General features: G+C 50.6%; 6 protein-coding genes across 6 annotated transcripts; 3 read left to right on the top strand and 3 right to left on the bottom strand.

Moving 5' to 3' along the window:
- Positions 1-916: 916 nt before the first annotated feature.
- Positions 917-7638, top strand: COCSUDRAFT_47057 (hypothetical protein; the record flags this gene model as incomplete). Its single annotated transcript, XM_005648404.1, has 13 exons — positions 917-1024; positions 1482-1644; positions 1788-1932; positions 2287-2527; positions 2836-2961; positions 3203-3237; positions 3496-3702; positions 4114-4281; positions 4899-5040; positions 5342-5503; positions 5787-6016; positions 6445-6560; positions 6987-7638. 13 exons carry the CDS (start codon positions 917-919, stop codon positions 7076-7078), a joined length of 1935 nt encoding a protein of 644 aa, XP_005648461.1. The 3' UTR covers positions 7079-7638.
- A 116-nt stretch (positions 7639-7754) lies between these two features.
- COCSUDRAFT_5539 (Arginase/deacetylase) lies at positions 7755-9571 on the bottom strand (the record flags this gene model as incomplete). The annotated part of the gene is made up of 7 exons (XM_005648405.1): positions 7755-7850; positions 7982-8045; positions 8171-8360; positions 8513-8573; positions 8678-8811; positions 9101-9317; positions 9422-9571. Coding segments are annotated over 7 exons (912 nt in total), but the record flags the coding sequence as incomplete, so codon positions are not given.
- An 806-nt stretch (positions 9572-10377) lies between these two features.
- COCSUDRAFT_6661 (NAD(P)-binding protein) lies at positions 10378-11486 on the top strand (the record flags this gene model as incomplete). The annotated part of the gene is made up of 5 exons (XM_005648406.1): positions 10378-10494; positions 10641-10847; positions 10973-11015; positions 11112-11291; positions 11425-11486. Coding segments are annotated over 5 exons (609 nt in total), but the record flags the coding sequence as incomplete, so codon positions are not given.
- A 1155-nt stretch (positions 11487-12641) lies between these two features.
- COCSUDRAFT_83673 (hypothetical protein) lies at positions 12642-13011 on the bottom strand (the record flags this gene model as incomplete). The annotated part of the gene is made up of 2 exons (XM_005648856.1): positions 12642-12656; positions 12820-13011. The coding sequence occupies 2 exons, from the start codon at positions 13009-13011 to the stop codon at positions 12642-12644; spliced, it is 207 nt and encodes a 68-aa protein (XP_005648913.1).
- A 984-nt stretch (positions 13012-13995) lies between these two features.
- Positions 13996-15491, bottom strand: COCSUDRAFT_41267 (putative ubiquinone/menaquinone biosynthesis methyltransferase; the record flags this gene model as incomplete). The annotated part of the gene is made up of 5 exons (XM_005648407.1): positions 13996-14164; positions 14387-14499; positions 14647-14786; positions 14969-15195; positions 15343-15491. 5 exons carry the CDS (start codon positions 15489-15491, stop codon positions 13996-13998), a joined length of 798 nt encoding a protein of 265 aa, XP_005648464.1.
- Positions 15492-16584: 1093 nt separating this feature from the next.
- COCSUDRAFT_62450 (DUF298-domain-containing protein) lies at positions 16585-18424 on the top strand (the record flags this gene model as incomplete). The annotated part of the gene is made up of 4 exons (XM_005648408.1): positions 16585-16608; positions 17001-17201; positions 17716-17886; positions 18323-18424. 4 exons carry the CDS (start codon positions 16585-16587, stop codon positions 18422-18424), a joined length of 498 nt encoding a protein of 165 aa, XP_005648465.1.
- Positions 18425-18969: the final 545 nt, after the last annotated feature.

Consider the following 18969-nt stretch of genomic DNA (forward strand, 5'->3'; position numbering starts at 1 on the left):
TTTGAGCTCCTCAAAATCCTCCACCTGGGAAAATATTGGGCTTGCCAATTTCAAGGACAGGATCTTCCTTGCACATGAAAGTGACATAAACGCTATGAGGCCTCCGTAGATAAACTGTTCAACAGTATTGGAGAGGAAATCGTGGTGCCCAAAACCATATGGACTGTATATTCAGGACAGAAGCGATGCTCGGGAGCCGCACCTCCTCTTCTTCGAAGACTTCATTGCCATCTTCATCTGTCCTCTTGCTTGTAGATGTCCTCCTTCCGTCCGTCATATTCATAGCAGCAACAGCACCCTGCTGCACGGAATACATTTTGACTCCCAGATGACTAGTCCCGTGAAAAGTGTACCGGCCACAAGCGCGAGAAATGAGAGCAGACTAGTGCTGTCCACGATCTGAGGTTACGTTCGTTTTCCCTATTGATATGATAATCACGCTCTGAGCTGAGAGTCGGAGCAGATATTCGTCAATATCAAATCACACACGAGCCGTCCGGTACATATAGAAAGCAGCCCAAGGGAGAACTGCCTACACTAAGCAGGTATTCCGTTTCTCTACCTCTACGCACAGAATACCTTCAGAATATCCTTTCCCACGAGCTCACACCACTCCTTCGGCCCTACTCGGAGTGCGTTCCAAAGTGACGTCACAATTTACATAACGAATGATCAGGACTGGCAGAGAAACCGAGCCCGTGGGAGCGCGCGCCTTTTGTTTTTTCACAAATTTTTCACAAGAAAGAAGAAAAATCACTGCACTCACAATGCTGCGGTTGTCCTTACTCTTGATCGTTGATGTTTATCAGTGGTCTTTGTAACCCATTCAAAACAGAATAAGGATATACCGTGTGCACTAATGAGCAACAGTTTTCAGTCTCACTCGCATGCATAAACTTGAATACTGACTACAAAGATGGAGCAGGCATCTGCATTACCTGCTGTGGCCAAAGACAATGTTGTTGCAGAAACTCATGCATCGGCACCGAATCCACCCAGTCAATTTAGTGCCAATGGATTGCAGGTGCGCTCCAAAGGATAACTCATTAACATGAGTTATATCATGTTGAGTATATCTAATTGTGCCGAGGTCGACTTAGACCAACGGCAGCGATATTGGCCAAGCCACGTCTCGAGCAGTTGACTTCTGGGGTAAACCTTCACTTTGTTTGCATCGGGAACTTCAGCCATTGAGTCTTACATACAAGGTCTTCGCTTTGCTGTGACAGGCAGACAGCACTGCTCTCCAAAAGGCAGAGAGCGCAGCTGGCCAAGTCAGGCACTGGCAGCAGCAACCCGAGGCAGATGTGGTGCATGAGGAGGCAAATCCGCTCTCAACCAAAGCTTCAGCAGTCGCTGCCGCCAGCAGAGGGGATAACTGTGTCCTTGTGCGCTTCACCCTCCTCCCTATCACCTCTATCAGGCTTTCAAAACCCCCCTCTACAGAATAAAGTACTAAGGTTGTGCATGCATGCTGGCAGATTCCCAGTACCAACGAGCATCTGGTAGTGAGCGGCCCCTACATACAGCTGCTGGGCTATGACTCCGCCAAGGCCCTGTGGCGAGCCTCTGTCTTGATTGTCACCCCGCCATCCAAGCTGACTGTTTTGCCCCCAGAGCCTGTGCTGACATTCGATGATGGCGGTGTGTGCTCCCCTTCTCGCCCAAAAAAAAGCAAAATGCATCCCACATGCTGAGCATGCATGCATGCATCTGGCAACTCGCTAACCATTGTGAATCGCAAGAAAGAATGCTGAGAGTGCACAATTCATGTGGGATGATTGCAGGCAAGGCAACGCAGTTGCAAGGCTTGTTGCTGGATGAGCATGCTCAGTGGAAATTCTGGCGCTTTGATGTGAGTGCTACACTGGGCGACAGCCCCAGGCAGGTGGAGTATGCTCTGGATGCAGATGGCCTCAGCAAGAGCGACAGGTGCCCCCTTCCCACCCTTCCTCAGTCATCCACCTGCCTGCTTGGTGCTTTTGTTTGCCCTGCCCGTGCTCAAGAGGATTGCCTTCCACATGCTTGAGAGGATCATGCTAAAAAAGTCCATGGTATCCTCCACCAATTGTCTCAATTGAGAGATACGCTTCTCCAGAGGAGGAATACAAAATACACATGAAACACGAATGACAAGAAGTGCTAAGATGTGGCACAGCTTTTCTGCCAAATATACAGCGTTGTGAGGGCCGTGGCTCCGAGGCGGCTGCTCACTAAAAGCTGGCGGAGCTTTCTCTCCCTCTCAAATTCCGCGACATGACGTCAAATCTCTTGGTGATTGGACAGGTACCCAGTGGCCCTGCCCAGCAGGGATGGGGGGTGGAATTGGGGATTCCACTCCTGCAATGGGTTGTCAGCGAGCGCAGATGTTAGCAAGTGGAAGGAGCCAGCGCTGTGGAAGGATGTGCTTGTGCTGCATGAGAAGTCCCCCCTGCATGCCCTCGTGGGCGGGGGGGACCAGATTTACAATGATGCTCTCTGGTTTGTGCCCAGCTTGAAGGCCTGGCTGGATGTCCCCTCAGCTGAGGTGAACCTCATTCACCCTGTCAGCCTTCCTCTGATCTTCTTTTCATCAAATCAGAAAAAGAGGAATGCAGCCATCAAAGCAAAGCGAGCGCCTGGTATGAGAGGAGCGCCTGCCTCGCAAGTGGAAATCATGAACAGTGTTGATGCCATGCAGACAAAATCTCTTTTGCCATGAACATGAACAAGGCTTGCATCTGTGCTCAAGTACGGCCGCCTGCTGTTCCTTCCAAGTGCTGTTTCAGGAAGGGCAAGGGAGGCAGATCAATGAAAGACCAGGGAGGCAGAGTGACAGAGCAGCATGACTTGCAGGAGCGGCTGAAGATGCCCTTCACTCCTGAGATGGAGAAGGAAGTGAGCGACTTCCTCTTCAACCACTACCGCGTCCACTTCAACTCGAGGATATCCATGGCATACGCCTTTGCCTGCATCCCACAGGTACGGCAGCCTCACTCTTGATTTTATGTGAAGCGAAGTAGGGGCATTTACATGTCAATAGAGCCCGGAGCAGCTGTGCATACACTGTATGGCGTATAACAGACTCCCATGTACACACTGCTGAGATGAGATCACGTATTGCATGCATGCCGCATGATGCATCCAAGATGAGCGCATGTGACCTCGTTTTCGTTAGAACAATAAAGCGAGCCTCTCCTGAGCCTGTTATGCATGCATGCAGATGAACATTTGGGATGACCATGACATCTGGGACGGGTGGGGATCTTACCCAGAGGACCTGCAGAACTGCCCAGTCTTCCAAGGCATGCCATCATCCTCTGCCTCATTGTTGGGAGTCTAATTGGAGGTCTGCGTGACTATGGAGCTTGCATATGGAGCTTGCATGAGCCGCCTGTGAGCTTGCGCTCTCGAGGGACCAAGCCTGCAGTTGCCCATTCCCTCAACAGCTTGCTTGAGAAGAGGTATGAATCCTGGCTGATGTGCAAATGTGGTGGGGTGGCCAGGCACCTTCAGGTGCTGCCGGCGATTCTATCTGTCATTCCAGCACCACACAACAGTGGAGCTATCGCGGTCGATGAATGATCTATTTGGGCCGTCGGAGACATTCTCGTGGTGCCGCCAAATTGGCGCCCGCGTGGCGATCGTGGGCCCCGACTGCCGCTCGCAGCGCACCATCAATCGGATCATCTCCCCGGAGGCTTACGATGAGCTCTTCAGGCGGTGCGCCCCATAGAGTCGATGAGTGCTGCAGACAAATCAATCAAATCAATCAAACAATCCCCGTTAGTAGAAGTGCATGTCCAAGCATCCGCAAGCAGTCAGTAATAACCCACCTTTTGATGTTTTGTGCCTGAAGATCTGTCGTGTAGCTCAGAGTTCTTAAAACCCCCGGCCACTGCTTGCCTTTTGTTTGCAGGCGTTAGGGGTAATTCACAATTCGGTTTTATCATTGCCCCTTAAGGCTTGTCGCGTCGTGTGCTTGACAGATTCTGCATGTGACTGAGCCCACAAAGCGGCAAGTCACCAGGATCTGCATTTGTCAGTATGATTTGTGTATGAATAAAAGCATCACATTTACACTTTTGACTACTAGCTGGAAAGCTTATGGTTGTTGCCTGCCTTGCATGCCAGGATTGGCGCGCTACCGCAGAGCATAAAACACATCGTGGTGGTCACGACGGTGCCCATAGTCTTCCCCAAGCTGCCCCTGAGCGAAACGACAATGATGACAATTCAAAGTTTTCCCCTCATCAAAGGCGCCCTCCAGAAGACTGGCCTTGGCGCTGGCATCATTGACAAGTAAACTTTCTCTCCTTGCTCTTCTTGGCTCTCCAGTGTAGCAATATCTGGTGCGCTGCTCTGATGTATGTGGGATGCATACAGCAGAAATCTATTCACGTCAGCCCTGACGGTGAGCAAGGGTGAATTTCAAGGATATGCACCAATTGGAGTAATTATGCCGTGAAATCTGGTTTTTCTCGGAAATTACTACCTCATGCACTGCACATGCCCAGGTTGGAACACCTGGACCTCATGTTGAAAAGAAATTTATATAGAGGATGTGCGAATGAAGGCCCTGGTATGGTGAAGGCCTCAAGGTCCAGAGGAACACGTATGTAATTCTCTGGCCTTCAGATACCAGATATTCTCTAGGTTAGACTACCTATTACAGCATGTATAGCAGGTGTAGGCCCCGGCTGGCGGGGGCAGTACGATTACTGAGCACCGTGCCCACGGTTGATTGGGTCTTGCTTGTATCTGGGGAGCCCGACAAGGGGTAGGATTGTGGCAACCTTTGACTGCAGCTTGTCTGCAGACGCCAAAGGCAGGAAAAGCCTGTACCGTAATAAATACAGTAATCATAACAACAGTACTGGTTTCTCTTTTAATGTCCTTGCCCCATGGCATGCGCGCAGGTTCGGCCACCCAGACCTGCTGGACGACATAGTGGATCACTGGGACGCTGGCAGCCATTTGGGTGAGCGCCGGCGCTTCATAGAGCGGCTGCAGGCGGTCGCCAAAGCGCGCGAAGCGCGCATCAGCTTCATCTCCGGCGACGTACACTGCGCCGGCATCGGCCGCCTCTACAGCCGCCCCAAGGCGCGCCCCCTGTGCTAAGGGGTGCTAGAAAAGAGCATACATACATCAATTACCTACATCAATTACCTACATCTGCACACATGCCGCCCCCAAGCTGACAATTTTGAGGGTGTCTTGAAGCCTTACAGCCCGACCGGTTCATCCCTTCAAGTGGCGGTAGATGCGGTCAATGCCTGAAGAGTCAATCCAAACAGGTCTAAGGTGCATGGTGTCGGCTCTTTGTGGAGCTCTTGAGTTTACAGGAAGCTGTTTTGTGCAGGTGGCGCACCTGCGGCACGACTACCGGTTCATGCCTCAGGTGGTTTCGAGCGCCATCTGGAACTGCCCCCCGCCCCAGGTGCTGCTGACGATGCTGGAGCGCACCAACAAGGCCTCCAAAATCAACCACAACACCCAGGAGAAGATGGTCCGGGACTTTGACGTGCGCGCTTTCAATTCCTCGATAAGATCCATTATTGGAGCAAGGAAGCTACTATTATAGAATCCTTCAAACCTTGGGCTCTTGCCCTAAGAGAGTGAGAGCACCTTGTGTGACATCATCTCAGATCTTGCCATGGTTTCAAATCCTTTCCATCGCATGTCAAAGGTTCTCTTGCACAAGTTTTATGGGGATGCTGCACATCTCTTGTGCATGACAGCCTGAGTAAAGGGGTCCTGACTGCAAAGCTATATCGATCAGCACACATTGGGGTGCGGCGCTGCAGGCGGGTCAGAAGCTGTTGGGCCAGCGGAACTGGTGCTTTGTGGAGGAGCTCCCACTGTTGCAGCCTGCCCCACGCGCACAGACCCCCAGGGCCGGTGGCGCGGCGGCCACCGCCGGCGGAGCCGCACCACCGGCGGGGGGCCCTGCGGCCGTGGGCCCCCCGCTTGCGGACCTCCCGCTCCACCGCAGCCTCCCGCGGTTACTGAAGCACCCCCGCAGCTTCCATGACAGGTGTGTGGTGGCCCACTGTACAATTATCACATTCTTATCAACATGCTGTTCCTGCCAGAGGCAAGCTGCAGGTCAAGGCTGCCATGAGTCCCACCCCTTGATGGACTCGCCAGATCCAAGACCCAATCAATCGTGGGCACGCTGCTTTGTATATGTACCGCCCCCCGCCGGCTGGGGCCCCTGTATACAGCGCACATAAGGGCTGTAGGGCAGCCAGACCGTTGTTTTCGTGGTGCGGCAAGGCTTCCTGCCATTCGCTGTCTCATTCTGAAGCTCTTTTCCAGGTTTAATATGGGGGTCTGAGCAGCAAAAGCACCGCAATATCTAGTGCTGCCAACGTATGTATAAGACGGTCTCTGGGCAGGTGAGAAAGTCTGCAGCGCTTGGGCAATTCTCTGAGATAAAATTACTGATATGCTGACATGCAGGGAGAAGATGTCGGGCGCTCTCCTGTACACGCTGCGAGTGGAGGACCCTGAGCAGCAACTGGCAGAGCCCAAGACCTACGTCACCATCTGCCCGCAGTTTGTGTGGAACCCCCTCCGTGAGCACCCCTTTTCCTCAACTCCTCTCACCACGGTCATCTATGGAAACATTGCACGTATCGATCTGCCAGGGAAACTTTGTGAGTAGAAACACAGGCCCAGTCGCATTGAATATCATTTTGCAAAGGCCGCAAGCAGCAAGCAGAAGGGTGCTGCTGTGTCGGGTGCCTGCACATTGTGTTTATGTGAAAATGTGTCAAGTGGATTTTTCTCCCTGACGTTATTCTTCACCCACTCTAGCTTAGGGTTTAGGGGATATGGATCTAGGGTTTAGGGAAGGGGCCTTTATAGTAATAATTTTTCACGGGGAATGCAATGGAGGATTCAGGATTTAGGGTCGATGAAGGGTCGATAATTCTATAAGACACAATTTGGTGAACTTTAATGTAAGACAATTTTTCTCCAGTGGGTGATGTGTTCTGCAGGGAATCATGTAGCGGTGCGGCGGTCGAGCTTCATCAGGACCTGCATGTGCATTCCAGAAACCAAGCCCGAGGATCCGTTGGAGGAGCTTTGATGCAGCTCCCTTTGTGGGATGCGCCAGCTTCACACTATTAAGGCAACAAGCAAATAGATGAATAGCTGCCTAGAAAGTTGAAGCTAACAAGGAAAGTACACGTTGCTCTTGCACTGGCAGATTTTTAAGGGTGTAATTATAACCGGTAAACCTCTTGCTTTGCATCTTGATGCGCCTTTTAGATTTGAAAGCCCCCATGTCCAGATTAGCACAGGAATTTTTGCAGTTTTGGCGTTCTTTTGGGTCTCTATTTCTGGAGTTTGTCTTGTGCTTGGTAGCCTCAATATTAGTGAGACGTTGGTGTCAATTTTAAAAGTGCGGGATTCTCTGCGAAGGGGCTTTGGTCAGATTGCCAAAGTGCTGTTTTGTGTGAAAGTCCCAATGCTCTGGGCAGGCATGCATGTCGAGCAATGCGCCGAGAGCATGAGGAAGCAATGCAAGAATGCGTGTGATGAAGTTTGCAGAATTGCATGTGTCAGTTGTGTCCATGTTCCATTCTTTACAATGTTGCGAGTCTCAAATCCCAGCCGAGGAACTTGCTAATTAGTAAATTTGCTTAAATAAATAATATAATAATTGGGACCGTAGAGGGCTGCTATCAAAATTGAAGGGTTTGGGGCCTTGTCTGAAACTTGCTGAACAGATAGATTGGCGCTCAGTTTCTAGGGTAGAGTCTTGCCCCTGTGCGATACACATCTGCATGTGCCTCCACAGTTTTGTCTATGGGCCTTGAGTAGCCCCCTCCCATTGTAATGACTGTAGGGACACCTTCCTGTACAGCAGTAGAACAGTCCAATAAGCACTGTCTTTACTTCATTTAGACACATTCCTTTCCTCCATCAATAAGAACTGTGCAAAAGCTCTCAAGCTTTTGTATTTATCTGATGGAAGAGAATTTGGCACCTGAAGACACTTTGACAGTACCATCTCATTCCTTTCCAAGAGCCCTTTGCGTGTCAGGCTCAACCTGCACATGTGCACAGTCATGATTGTGTCAGCCAATAGATGCCAATAAATTGAAAACTGATGTGACATGGCATCAGATGGGATGCTTGTCAGCATGAGTGATGCAAGTCTGGCAAGAACAGTCACCTGCCAAAGCTGTCCTTCTCCATAGCATCCACGCCAGCCTGAAAGAACACCAGCTGCGGGCGATGCTCAGCAAAAAGTCGTGGCAGCCACTCTCGCAGCAGTGCCAGATACTCCTCATCCCTGGTGGCATCCTTAAGTGCCACATCATATGTCGACTTGGAGCGAGTCTTCCAAGGATAGTTCTTGTCCCCTGTCGGCCCGCATGCATGCCATGTCATCACACATGCCAATCAACTGCACTAGCCTCCCCACATTCTCCTCGTTAAAATCTCTGATACACAGAATGTTGTGCGTGTGATAAAAGAACTTGGCATGCGAGAAGGCAGGTGAAGCAGGACGCACCATGGACATCAAAGGTTGTCACCCGGTCATCCTGCGCAAAAATTGCAGATGTTCCATTCCCCTGCAACGGCGCATACGGCCATCAGACCAGATGCTTTGGCTTGCATGTTGACTCATCGCCCATTAGGAAGGTGCATGCAGAGAAAATTATGTATTCAGGCGCACCTGGTGCACATCAAGGTCAATCACTAGGACCTTTTCAATCCCCTCCTCAGTCATTGCCATCCTGGCAGACACAGCGATGTCATTGAAGACACAGAAGCCCTCGCCCCTGCCTGCAAAGGCGTGATGCGTGCCACCTGCCGAGCATGACATTTGCAACCTTTTCAATCTTTTAATGCTCCTGGGCCGGGAGATATTTGTTGATGCACACTGTTCACAGCGCGAGGCAGCTCTTCCTACATTCTTGGCGCTAGTGCTGCCCTTTATGTCGTGCATATCGGTATTCTTGGTATCATCTTTTCCACTGTCAATACCAATTCCAGGAAATAAGCAAGCTCTACTGTTGACCATATGTCGGCTAGCCGTTAGATACCTCCGTACTTGACCATCGACCCAGGAGGGACTTGGCTTTTGTAGAGGTCGCACCTGCAATGTTGGCGGTGAATGGCAGCTGCCATTCGAGCAGGGCTCGGGTGGCGGCCAGTGTGCCTCCTGCAGAGGCTCTGGCTCTTCTCACCAGACCTTCTGACCAAGGGAATCCAATGGATCGCATCTCCTTTGGGCCCAACTGTCCCTCAAAGAACCGCCGCACATAGCCTGGGTCATGCGCAAGCGCCAGATCCTCCTCTGTTGCTTGTGGCGCCTGAAAACAGTTCCCCTCCATTCAGCCTACGCCCCAGGCTTGAAGATGAATTTTGAGAACCGGTTTTGCATGTGAGTAGGACAGGGATTTCTTGGCAGTTCTACCTCTCTGATCTCCAGCAAGTCCTTTACAGTGGCGTCCCCTTCCAAGGCCAGCCTTGTGAGTCTGTACTTTGACATCGGAAAGCGGTGCTTCTCCTCAAGCGGTACCTCATGGTTGTCTGAGTGGAAGGCCAACAGGACTCCAGGCTTGCTGAGAGCTCTGATGGCATCAAATAAACTGCTTTCATGTGTTGTAGCGAATGCTCTGCAGTGAGGTTTGAGGCATGCTACGATATTACTAGAGGCTGCAAGGCTGCTTCTGGTAACGATCTGTGCATAAAATCGCATGCATTGCCGCATCTAATGTTCAACTACCTACTTACTGTATTAGATAGTTTTCATCTATTGATAGGGAAATACTGTACATCGATGTACTCAAAACGGCATTGCAAAAGCTACCAGGCCCTGGTTTTTTCCTCGATGTGTGAAGCAGAGCACACTCGAGGAATACAGTCACACCAAAAAATTACATGTATAGAGTAGAGTATCATAGAGAACATTTGATAAATGTGATGTCGAAGGTTCAAGCAGAAGAGGCCTAGCTTCCCACATGGAGGAAGCTAGCCATCTCATGCCTGTTGAGACCGGTCGCATTCTCTCCAGGGATCAGTCTGCAGCTCGATACCGAGCAGATCGTAAACACCATAGAGATATTTCCGAAAGACCATACACGTCCAGGATCACGATAGAAAACAGTTTCGAGCATGGAGTTCCTACGCACCAGATCATTAGCATATCTCATAGGTGCAGTAGAGTTTGCAGACAACATCAGGCTAAATATTCTGGACACCTTGCATCCTTTCAAACCATCCAATTCATCTTCCTGGAGCCAACTTGAAGGAAAGGCAAGTCAGGCCCCAATCCATTAATATGTTGTCGACTGTTTTTAGCATATGTCTATGGGAAACACGCTAATTTCGAGTGTAAGAAACTCTTTGGATTGTTTCTTGCAGACATGCATCATAACAGGAGGCAATGCTGGCATAGGGCTATCAACTGCTGAGGCAATTGCACGGCAAGGAGGAAAGGTTGTCCTGGCGTGCCGTTCCCTTGCACGTGGGAAATCAGCGGCACAGGTGATTCAGCTTACAGCCTGAGCATACGACACTTGCCTGTAGAGCCACGATTATCTTTGAATTGCCCTGTGGCCTGGGGACGCAGTGATTATCGGCAACCTAGCACAGGCAATGCTGAGGTGTGTGCAAACGCCCTGTGACTGCAGGCAATTGCTCAAAAGATTGGGCAGTCAGACAAGGTACATAAAATTGAGGTGAGGGAGCTAGATCTGGCGTCGCTGGAATCAGTCAGGAGCTTTGCGAGAGCCTTCAACAAGGAACAGAGGCGGCTGGATGTGCTCATTTGCAATGCAGGCATCATGGCTCCTCCAGAGCGTCAGCAGACGGCAGACGGCTTGGAATTGCAATTCCAGGTGCACACAACTAATGTCATGCTCCAACAAAGCTCATTGTACACGTTGCAAATTGAAACCTTGCACAGATGGCTCAAAAGTTGAGTGGAGCTTCCTAAATTTACTGCGCGAGTATATATTTGCAGGTCAACTACCTGGGCCACTGGTTGCTTGCGCATGAGCTACTCAGTCACCAACGAAGCAAAGCCATGTCATCCAGCAGAAGCACAGTGAGAAGAAGACATACACAAAAGGCCGCTCAAGACGCCTCTGCACATGGAACAGATGACCTTGGCACACGCCTGATATTTTTGTCGTCCACGACCCACAGAGCAGGCAAGCTGGACTTTGGCAATCTGCAGCTGGAGCATGGCTACTCAGGCTTCAAGGGCTATGCAAATTCAAAGCTGGCCACCCTACTTGCTGCCAAGGAGTTCCAGCGACATTTCAACAGGCAAGTTGCCAGTCATGTACAAATTCCCTACCGGAATATCTAGTTCCCGTTCAACGCATGCAGAAGTGCTGTACTTTCTGTGTGGGACTGCCAGCGCCATGACATGATCCAGAGTACCCATTTGGTGTCTTTGCAGGAGCTCAGGCAGCAGGAAAGATGTGGCAGTGGCAGTGCATCCAGGGCTGGTAGACACAAAGCTGGCCAGGGATTGGCTCACAGGCGCTGATGTGGCGGGGAAAGCTGCACAGCCCCTTGTAGCACCTCTGGCCAGAGCCTTGGCTCCTTGGCTGCTGATACAGCCGGGTAGGGCTGTGGAAAGCATCTTGTGCGCTGCAACAGCCCCTGCTGAGCAGGTTGGTCTTTCCACCTTGAGAAGCTGCTGACGATGTTGTATCACCCTGACAAGCATTTACCCTGCTCGTGCTGCTCAAAGCAAGGCTTGTGAGAGTCACAATTTGGCATGCACTGCCCGGGCAAGCTGATGTGGAGTTTCTTGCATCTTTCTGCACAGGTTGCTGGTCAATATGTGGCTGGTGGAAAATCCGCGACGCCAGCGAGGCAAGCAGAGAACACAGCGACAGCAAATGAGCTCTGGGATGTAAGTTGCAAATTGACCGGCATTCAATCTTCACTATAGTCACACAGTAACAATTCTGTCGGTTTGGTCCTCCTGTTGCGACTTCAGGATCTCTTGGAATGCATTCTTCTGCTGCTCCAATAGCTTCATATCCTCTTCCAGGCTCTGCAATATTGAGTTCCACAGTGTCAACTGTTAGGGTGCCTGCCTTGCCTTTGCACAAATTTGTCCAGTGAATTCATTTGACCTGCTTTTTGATAAAATCACTAAGAAAGGTGGGAGACGCTGAAATGTAGATGACCACCAGATTCTTATGCCCTTAATAAAGCCTTTGCAGTTCTAACTGGATGTTTGAGTATCACAGTATTTTCACAACTCAATGCGCACACCTGCTGCAGTTCCTGCTCCTTCTCAATGTTGAAGGTCTGAAGCATTCTGTCATGCTCATGTACATACTCCAGCGTTGCTGTTGTGAGCTTCTTGATTTGCTTGAGGACCAACAACCTTAGAATGACCTCCTGTTTTGCTGCCTGCAATCTCACTCTTCTCAGGTGTTGGAGCAAGGAGATAAAGCTATTGCTAATAACACTCGATCGTGACAAAAGCTCTGTTGGAACGAACACATGAGCGCAGGTCAACTTAAAGACATGACGTGGACAGGCTAGAGTGAGCACCTGAGCCAGGTGTATAGCTGAGCACCCGGCCTCATTCTCAAGTGCTGGGTCTGCACCTTTCCTTAGCAGAAACTCTACAGCAGATGCATGACCTGGTCTCACCGCTGCCATCAGCGGAGTTGTCCCTGCCCGAGACAACAACTGTCGCATTCCAGCATCTTTTCACCTTCAATGGCATCTTTCGATTTGGAGTGGACAGCAGTGTTGTGTTGAAGGAACTTTGCTGACTGAGAGAATGACTGTTTGCTAGTCACTTGGACGTCCTGTCTGCTCACCATTGCGGCTGACATGGTTCACTTCAGCTCCAGCATCAAGGAACAGGGTCAGCATGCTGACATCGCCCTCATGCGCTGCTGCACTGAGGGGTGTGCCCCGGCTGGTCTCCTGATTTGGATCAGCCCCCCCTCCCAAGAGCACCTGCACCGCCTCTCCATCCCCCAACACAGTCGCTGCTCTGAGCGCTGTGGCACCATTCTGCATTACAAAACATTGCGATGGTGCAGACTCTTAGTGAGAATTATATCACTGCACCTCGCCATTCTTGGCAGTCTCCTTCAATACAGTCTGTTGGAGGGGACACAACAATGTCAATGGAAAGAACTCTGGTGTTCTGTGCATTGGCGGTGCATTGCATGCTTTTGCGGGCCAAATAGGCATAGCATGCTGTGGGTTGCAAAAACAGTGGCAGAAGGAGTGTCAAACACCTCTGATTCTGCCCCAGGGTCTGCTCCAGCGTCCAGCAGAAGCTGCAGAATGCTGGCATTCCCACAGCTTGCTGCTGCTATCAGTGGGGTTGCTCCCTCCGAATTCGTGATACTTGGCGAGACTCCTGCTCTATCAACCACCCATGCTCTTTGACCATCCCTGCAACTTATCGAAAATCACGAATGGTAGGCAAGTCGTAAGTCCTGTTCAAGGCCCTGAGCTGCGCCGAAAAAATTTGTCAGCTAAACTGTCTTTTCAAGATATGGCGTACCTTCCTGCAGTAATGACGACACAGAGTCGTCATCTCCGTTCTCGCAAGCGTAAATAAGCTTATCTTCTGCAGTTCTATCTTCGCTATCCTGTTGCGGGAGAGCTGGCGCTTCCATGCCTTTAACGTCCTCCATCTGCTGAAGATGGAGCAACCTTGGATGCTCTTAATGGCACTCGTTTGGCCTTGCGAGGGCCTTTCTGGAACTGGACTATAATCAGTATGAGTACCGTATTGCCATGCTCGATCTCTACGCTTTGCATGATGGGTGGGGCGCGCAGTTCTATTTTTAGCGAGGGGCCCAGCAATACATCATATCAACAGCAGCACGAGATAAACCTCCTAAAGCTCTGAGTCTCTGTTAAATATGACACGGACGTGGACACAGGATCCATTAATATTTTAATTATTCAGGAGAGAGAGCAAATGATTCGATTATGGGACATGCTGACACAGCCTGAGGTCACCCGTGCCTTCAACAACATAAGAGTTCAAATCTTGAAGCCGCTGTGAATGGCACATATGCCTCCGCTCAGGTTCTCATAAGACACCCCAGAGAACTGTGCCTCGCGTATGAGGCTGGCAAAAGTCTTCTGATCTGGGAATCTGCGGATGCTTTCCACAAGGTACTGGTAGCTCGCCTCATCGTTCGCCACCACCCTACAGTGAAGCACCACTATCAATCCCTGCAACTATAAGAGCACATCAAGCGTTAATCGAACCATCTTAAGGCCCAGATTGGGGACCATACAACTCTGTCACTTTGATATGCATGCATGGAGTACCTTGGAAGCAGTGCAAGTAAGGGGGATTGATCCTGTGGTAGAGAGTGTGAAATTATCAGTAGGAGAAGATCGTGGTGCCCGGTAGTGAAAAGGGTACCTGCCAATTTGGGGGATGACCCTGAAAGAGTAGGCGTCATACAACTCCCTTAGACCAGGCAGGGCCAGTTGAGAGAATTCCAGGCAGTGGAAAGCGCCACCCTTCTTCAGCACCTGCAAAAAGAATTTTCATGCAGCTCAATGATCATCATTGACAAGACTCTTGCCTACTCTGCCTCTCGAGCATAGCACCCTTTGCTGTGTGCTGACAGCACCTCACAAGTGATAAGATTTTTGTGGATCTTTAGATTGGCAATTCACCCGAAAGGCCTCGTCCAAGGCAGCATCGATGTTGGTGACGTTTCGAATGCCAAATGCAATCGTGTAAGCGTCCATGCTGTTATCTTGGAAGGGCAGCTGTTCTGCATCCCCCACTACCCAGCTGAGGCCGCCACCCTCCCCTGGACAACACAGATCATGCTATCTCTTCAGTCACAGAAACTCAGTAGATGTCTACAACAACTGCATCGTCCACAGAGCTGCACAATCATGAGACTATCGCCGAAAGGAAGCAAATGCTCTTCATCTGTACAGCTGAAGGTGCATGCATGAAGGTAGATGCATGCAAGGCCCACAAATTCACCTATGTGCTGCTGCAGAGCTTTCCGTTGGCCTGCCTGGAGCATGTCAGGGTTGATGTCGCACACATGCACTTGGCCCAGGGGCACCGGGTTGGGTGCATCGCTATCCTCTTGCTCCCTGGCCTGCTCCTCTCCCATGGCCCCTAGCACCCTGAAGGCCACGTCCCCAGTGCCTCCTGCCACGTCCAGGTGCTGCATCCCAGCGAATGGCTGCAAGCGAGTCACCAACCTGCCATACATATGCGCATTTCAGTGGCCCACATAGGTCTGTTCAAGGCCAGGGCATTGGCTGCAGTCACTGTGACTATCATTGAGCACGGTGCAAAAAGCAGGTGGTCATGAGCTCGGACTTATGAAGGGCCGCCAGATGTGCTACCTGTCTTTCCACAGACGGTGCAGGCCTCCACTCATTAAGTCGTTCATGGTGTCATAGGATGAGGCGACACTGCTGAACACTTGGCCCACACGCTTGGACTTTTCCTCTGCTCTGATTTCTTCGAACCCTGCAATTGAGTTGAAGAGCATAAGAACACTTCAATCGTCGAGCAGTCTCTCAGACCTCTCCTGAGTAGGACACCTATTTTCAGACTTTATGTGGGTCGTACCAAAGCTTGCTGTCTCGCCTTCGTCTGGTGTATACATCCTTTCAGACGTATCAGCAGACATGCGGGCTGCTAAGGACACGAATGATCGCGAAAGACATGCTAATGGGTTAGTGCAACGGCCAGTTGCCTGGCGAAATAAGGGGGCCATGGCTTTGGGAGTGTCCTCCTGTTTCAATACAGGTGAACACTATAGAGCGTACAATCCAGAAGGGCTCAGATTTTGCAAGCCAGAGTTCTAGGATTAGTATCGTGACGCCTACTTGACAAGAATAAGGTGCACTGCTCTCATGCCATTGACCAACACCTTCAGGGCAACAAGCCTGACCTTGATCCAAGTCACCGAATCTTTCAAATGAACAACTCCAAGAGAAGCAGGTTTGAATTTTCTCGTCGATTTAGTGGGCAGGTGCTGGGCAGATGGGTGCATGACTGCCTCTGCCAGGATAGGCAGCTGCCTCATGACGCCCTTGCCCTTCCTCCAAATGCTCCAGGCGCAGAGTGTGGCGTGAGAGTGATCTCCGGGAATCCTAGGATTGATCAGCACATCCACTTGCTTCTGTTGAAGGAGTCGCTGTCTGGTAGAGCGCTGAGTGCTTGGATTCTTGAAGACAAATCTGGCCACCATGAGGTTGGGAAGGCGACAAACGACAACAAAGGTATGAACGGCAATAGATCGGAAACAACCTGATCAATCTGGTGTGAAGTTTTGTCATTTAAATCCGTTCACTGGCACCCCTGTGCCGGCAGGAAGGCATTGCAGATGCCAAAACAACACAGTGATGTTCGACAAGCACCTGTTCTTATTGTGATGCTCACCGTCGAAGTCCTGACTATAAGTAATGCCATGCACAGAATATTAGCCTTTGGTATGAGCTGGCCTCAAGACATCCACAAAGAGTCTTGTGCCAGAGAAATCTCTCACAGAGAATTCTGCAACCTTTGCTGCCATATACAGGCGCCTACAAAGGAGCAAGACAAGTCTGAAGCTCTCTTTATTCAATATAAGGATGCTAATGAGGACGTCATTGGGCCAGAAGGTACTGCATGGCCCCCAGACTTCCATGGTTGCCGCTCACACAAGCAGGGCAGCTTTCATGCAGTTTACTGATCACTGTCTAGGACAGGGCTGAATCGCCGGTGGCTGGTGCAGGAGTGGAGAGGTTGTGCAGCGACCTGAATGTAGATCCATCTTCTAGACAGGTGTGCACTTGCAAGCAATCCATCTGCATGATCAGCGCACATCGCCAATTTCCAATGCATACATCATTACAGTCAGCACAAGGATCTAAACAGTGGGGCATCTGTGGCTGAAACATGCTGGTAGATGTTATTTCTGCAATGTCATTCCTGTGTGTTGTCTCTAGACTGGATGGCGATGGCTGTCTCACGACTAGATGTGGCTTAGAGCACCGTTGTCTGCATGTCACAGGTGCTGCTGCTAGCGTGGAAGATGGAGGCGCAGCGGATGGGCTTCTTTTCGCGGGAGGAATTCAGCAGGGGGCTCAGGGCGCTCGGTGCAACAACCCTGGACAAGCTAAAGAAGGCACTGCCAAAGTTGGAAGAGGAGGTGGACTCCAATCCTGCGGCGTTCTCATCCTTCTTCACCTTCGCATTCAAATTCTGCCTCACGGTGAGCCTGTTCAGGGTCAGGAACGCAGTAATTAGTTGTAAATACAGAGAACAACACTACATGCTTAAGAAAGCTCTCTGAACAATGGAGCCTCACTTATGCTTGGGAAGAGTCCGGCAGTGTGCAAATTGTCTGCTGTGTTCGCTGCAGCAAGATGGGTTTTCCGAGAAGCTTGCAGCTGCGTATTGCATTCAGCGCTGCCTATCTGCTTCAAACAAAGGACCCTGCACACCTCTGTTTCATGTGCTGGTTATATTTGCCGTCACAAATGCGTGTGCTTTGTGGCAGCAGATACACTACATGTGAACTAAGAGGATTCAGGATTGCCATGCTATGAAAACCCAAAAAATCCCCTTGAAAATCCATTTGTGACACGCCATTGAAGCAATCAAAGACTGCTGCAACGCAGCAGAAGTGTCAACAATCACTCTCACGATAAGGCACACAGCAAAAGTGTGCTGCAACATGTACACATTGCGGTGCACCCTTGATGCCTGTCACATGATGCGCGCAGGAGCCGCGGCAGAAGATAATAGACATAGAGACGGCGGCGCAGATGTTGGCGATAGCCATGCCGCCCAGTGAGCCGCACCTGGCGCCCTTCACCAGCTTTCTGCAGGCCCAGCAGGAGTACAAGGCCGTCAACCTCGACCAGTGGACCAGCTTCCAACGCTTCGCCGAGGAGGTCTCATTTCCCCCACATTCAACAAAGCCAGAACGTGGCAAAATAGTGAGGCTGTTGAAAATCTCAGGCCGGGGTTGATCAGGGCCCAAGGGAATGAGCTGCCAACCATAAGTAAATGCCTGACTTGTGCAAGATACCTGGCTGGAAGCAGTGGGCCCAAATCCACAAACACACCCTTGACTTGTTGTTGTTGTACTGGGAGGGGCTTTACATCATTCATATCAGCCAGAAATTACCAGAGCCATGCAAGGCTGTCGTTCTGAACATGTTGAATGCATGGAAATCTCATCATTTGGGTCAACCGGCCAACAGGCTGACCACTTGCGCCTGGATCCTGCCCTCAGCATCATCTGTTCTGACTGGTCCTCTTGTAATGGAAAGCACTGCACAGGCACATGCCCGGGTGGCTTGAAACGGCGCATGTGCATGGCGGTAGGTGAGGCCGGACTGCAGCAACTTCGATGAGAGCCAGGCGTGGCCGCTGCTGCTAGACAACTATGTGGAGCATATAAAGAAACATCAACAGGAGACATTGTAGCAGCGGCTGTACAGAAAGAGTGCTCTCAGTGCTGCAGGGCTTGCACTCGCAGTCCCCCACTGTCTGATCTGTCAGGTCAATGTATATTATTGCAACTGGGTCCCTAGAAATGTGTGTGACTGCATTGTGATCAAAGGGGAAGTGCACCGGGCATGCCGAGGAAGTGCAATGCGGAATTGCTTGTTAAACTTTAACAACGCTATTGCAGGCTGGGCTGCACCTTGAATAAATTGGCAAGCTTCCAGGCGTATTTATAAATGATGAATATTTTTACATGAGATTTACAAAAGATGTCGTCAGCTCAGCTCATCTCATGTACTTCTTGGGACGACAAACAATGATCCATCTCAAATGCAGCACCACTTTGCTTCACCGCTACATTGTCTTGCCATCTGCTGCCATTGTCGCAGACCTGTCCGCGCATACTTTTCCGAAGTCGGCCATCACACAAAGGGAGACGGGACAACAGGCATCAATTAAATCGCACAGATCAGCGCTGGACCGTGTAATAGGGCAGTCATGGGACGCATACACGCGTGGCAAAA

The sequence above is a fragment of the Coccomyxa subellipsoidea genome, assembly GCF_000258705.1.
Source record: "Coccomyxa subellipsoidea C-169, whole genome shotgun sequence".
NCBI classification, from domain to species: Eukaryota; Viridiplantae; Chlorophyta; class Trebouxiophyceae; family Coccomyxaceae; genus Coccomyxa; species Coccomyxa subellipsoidea.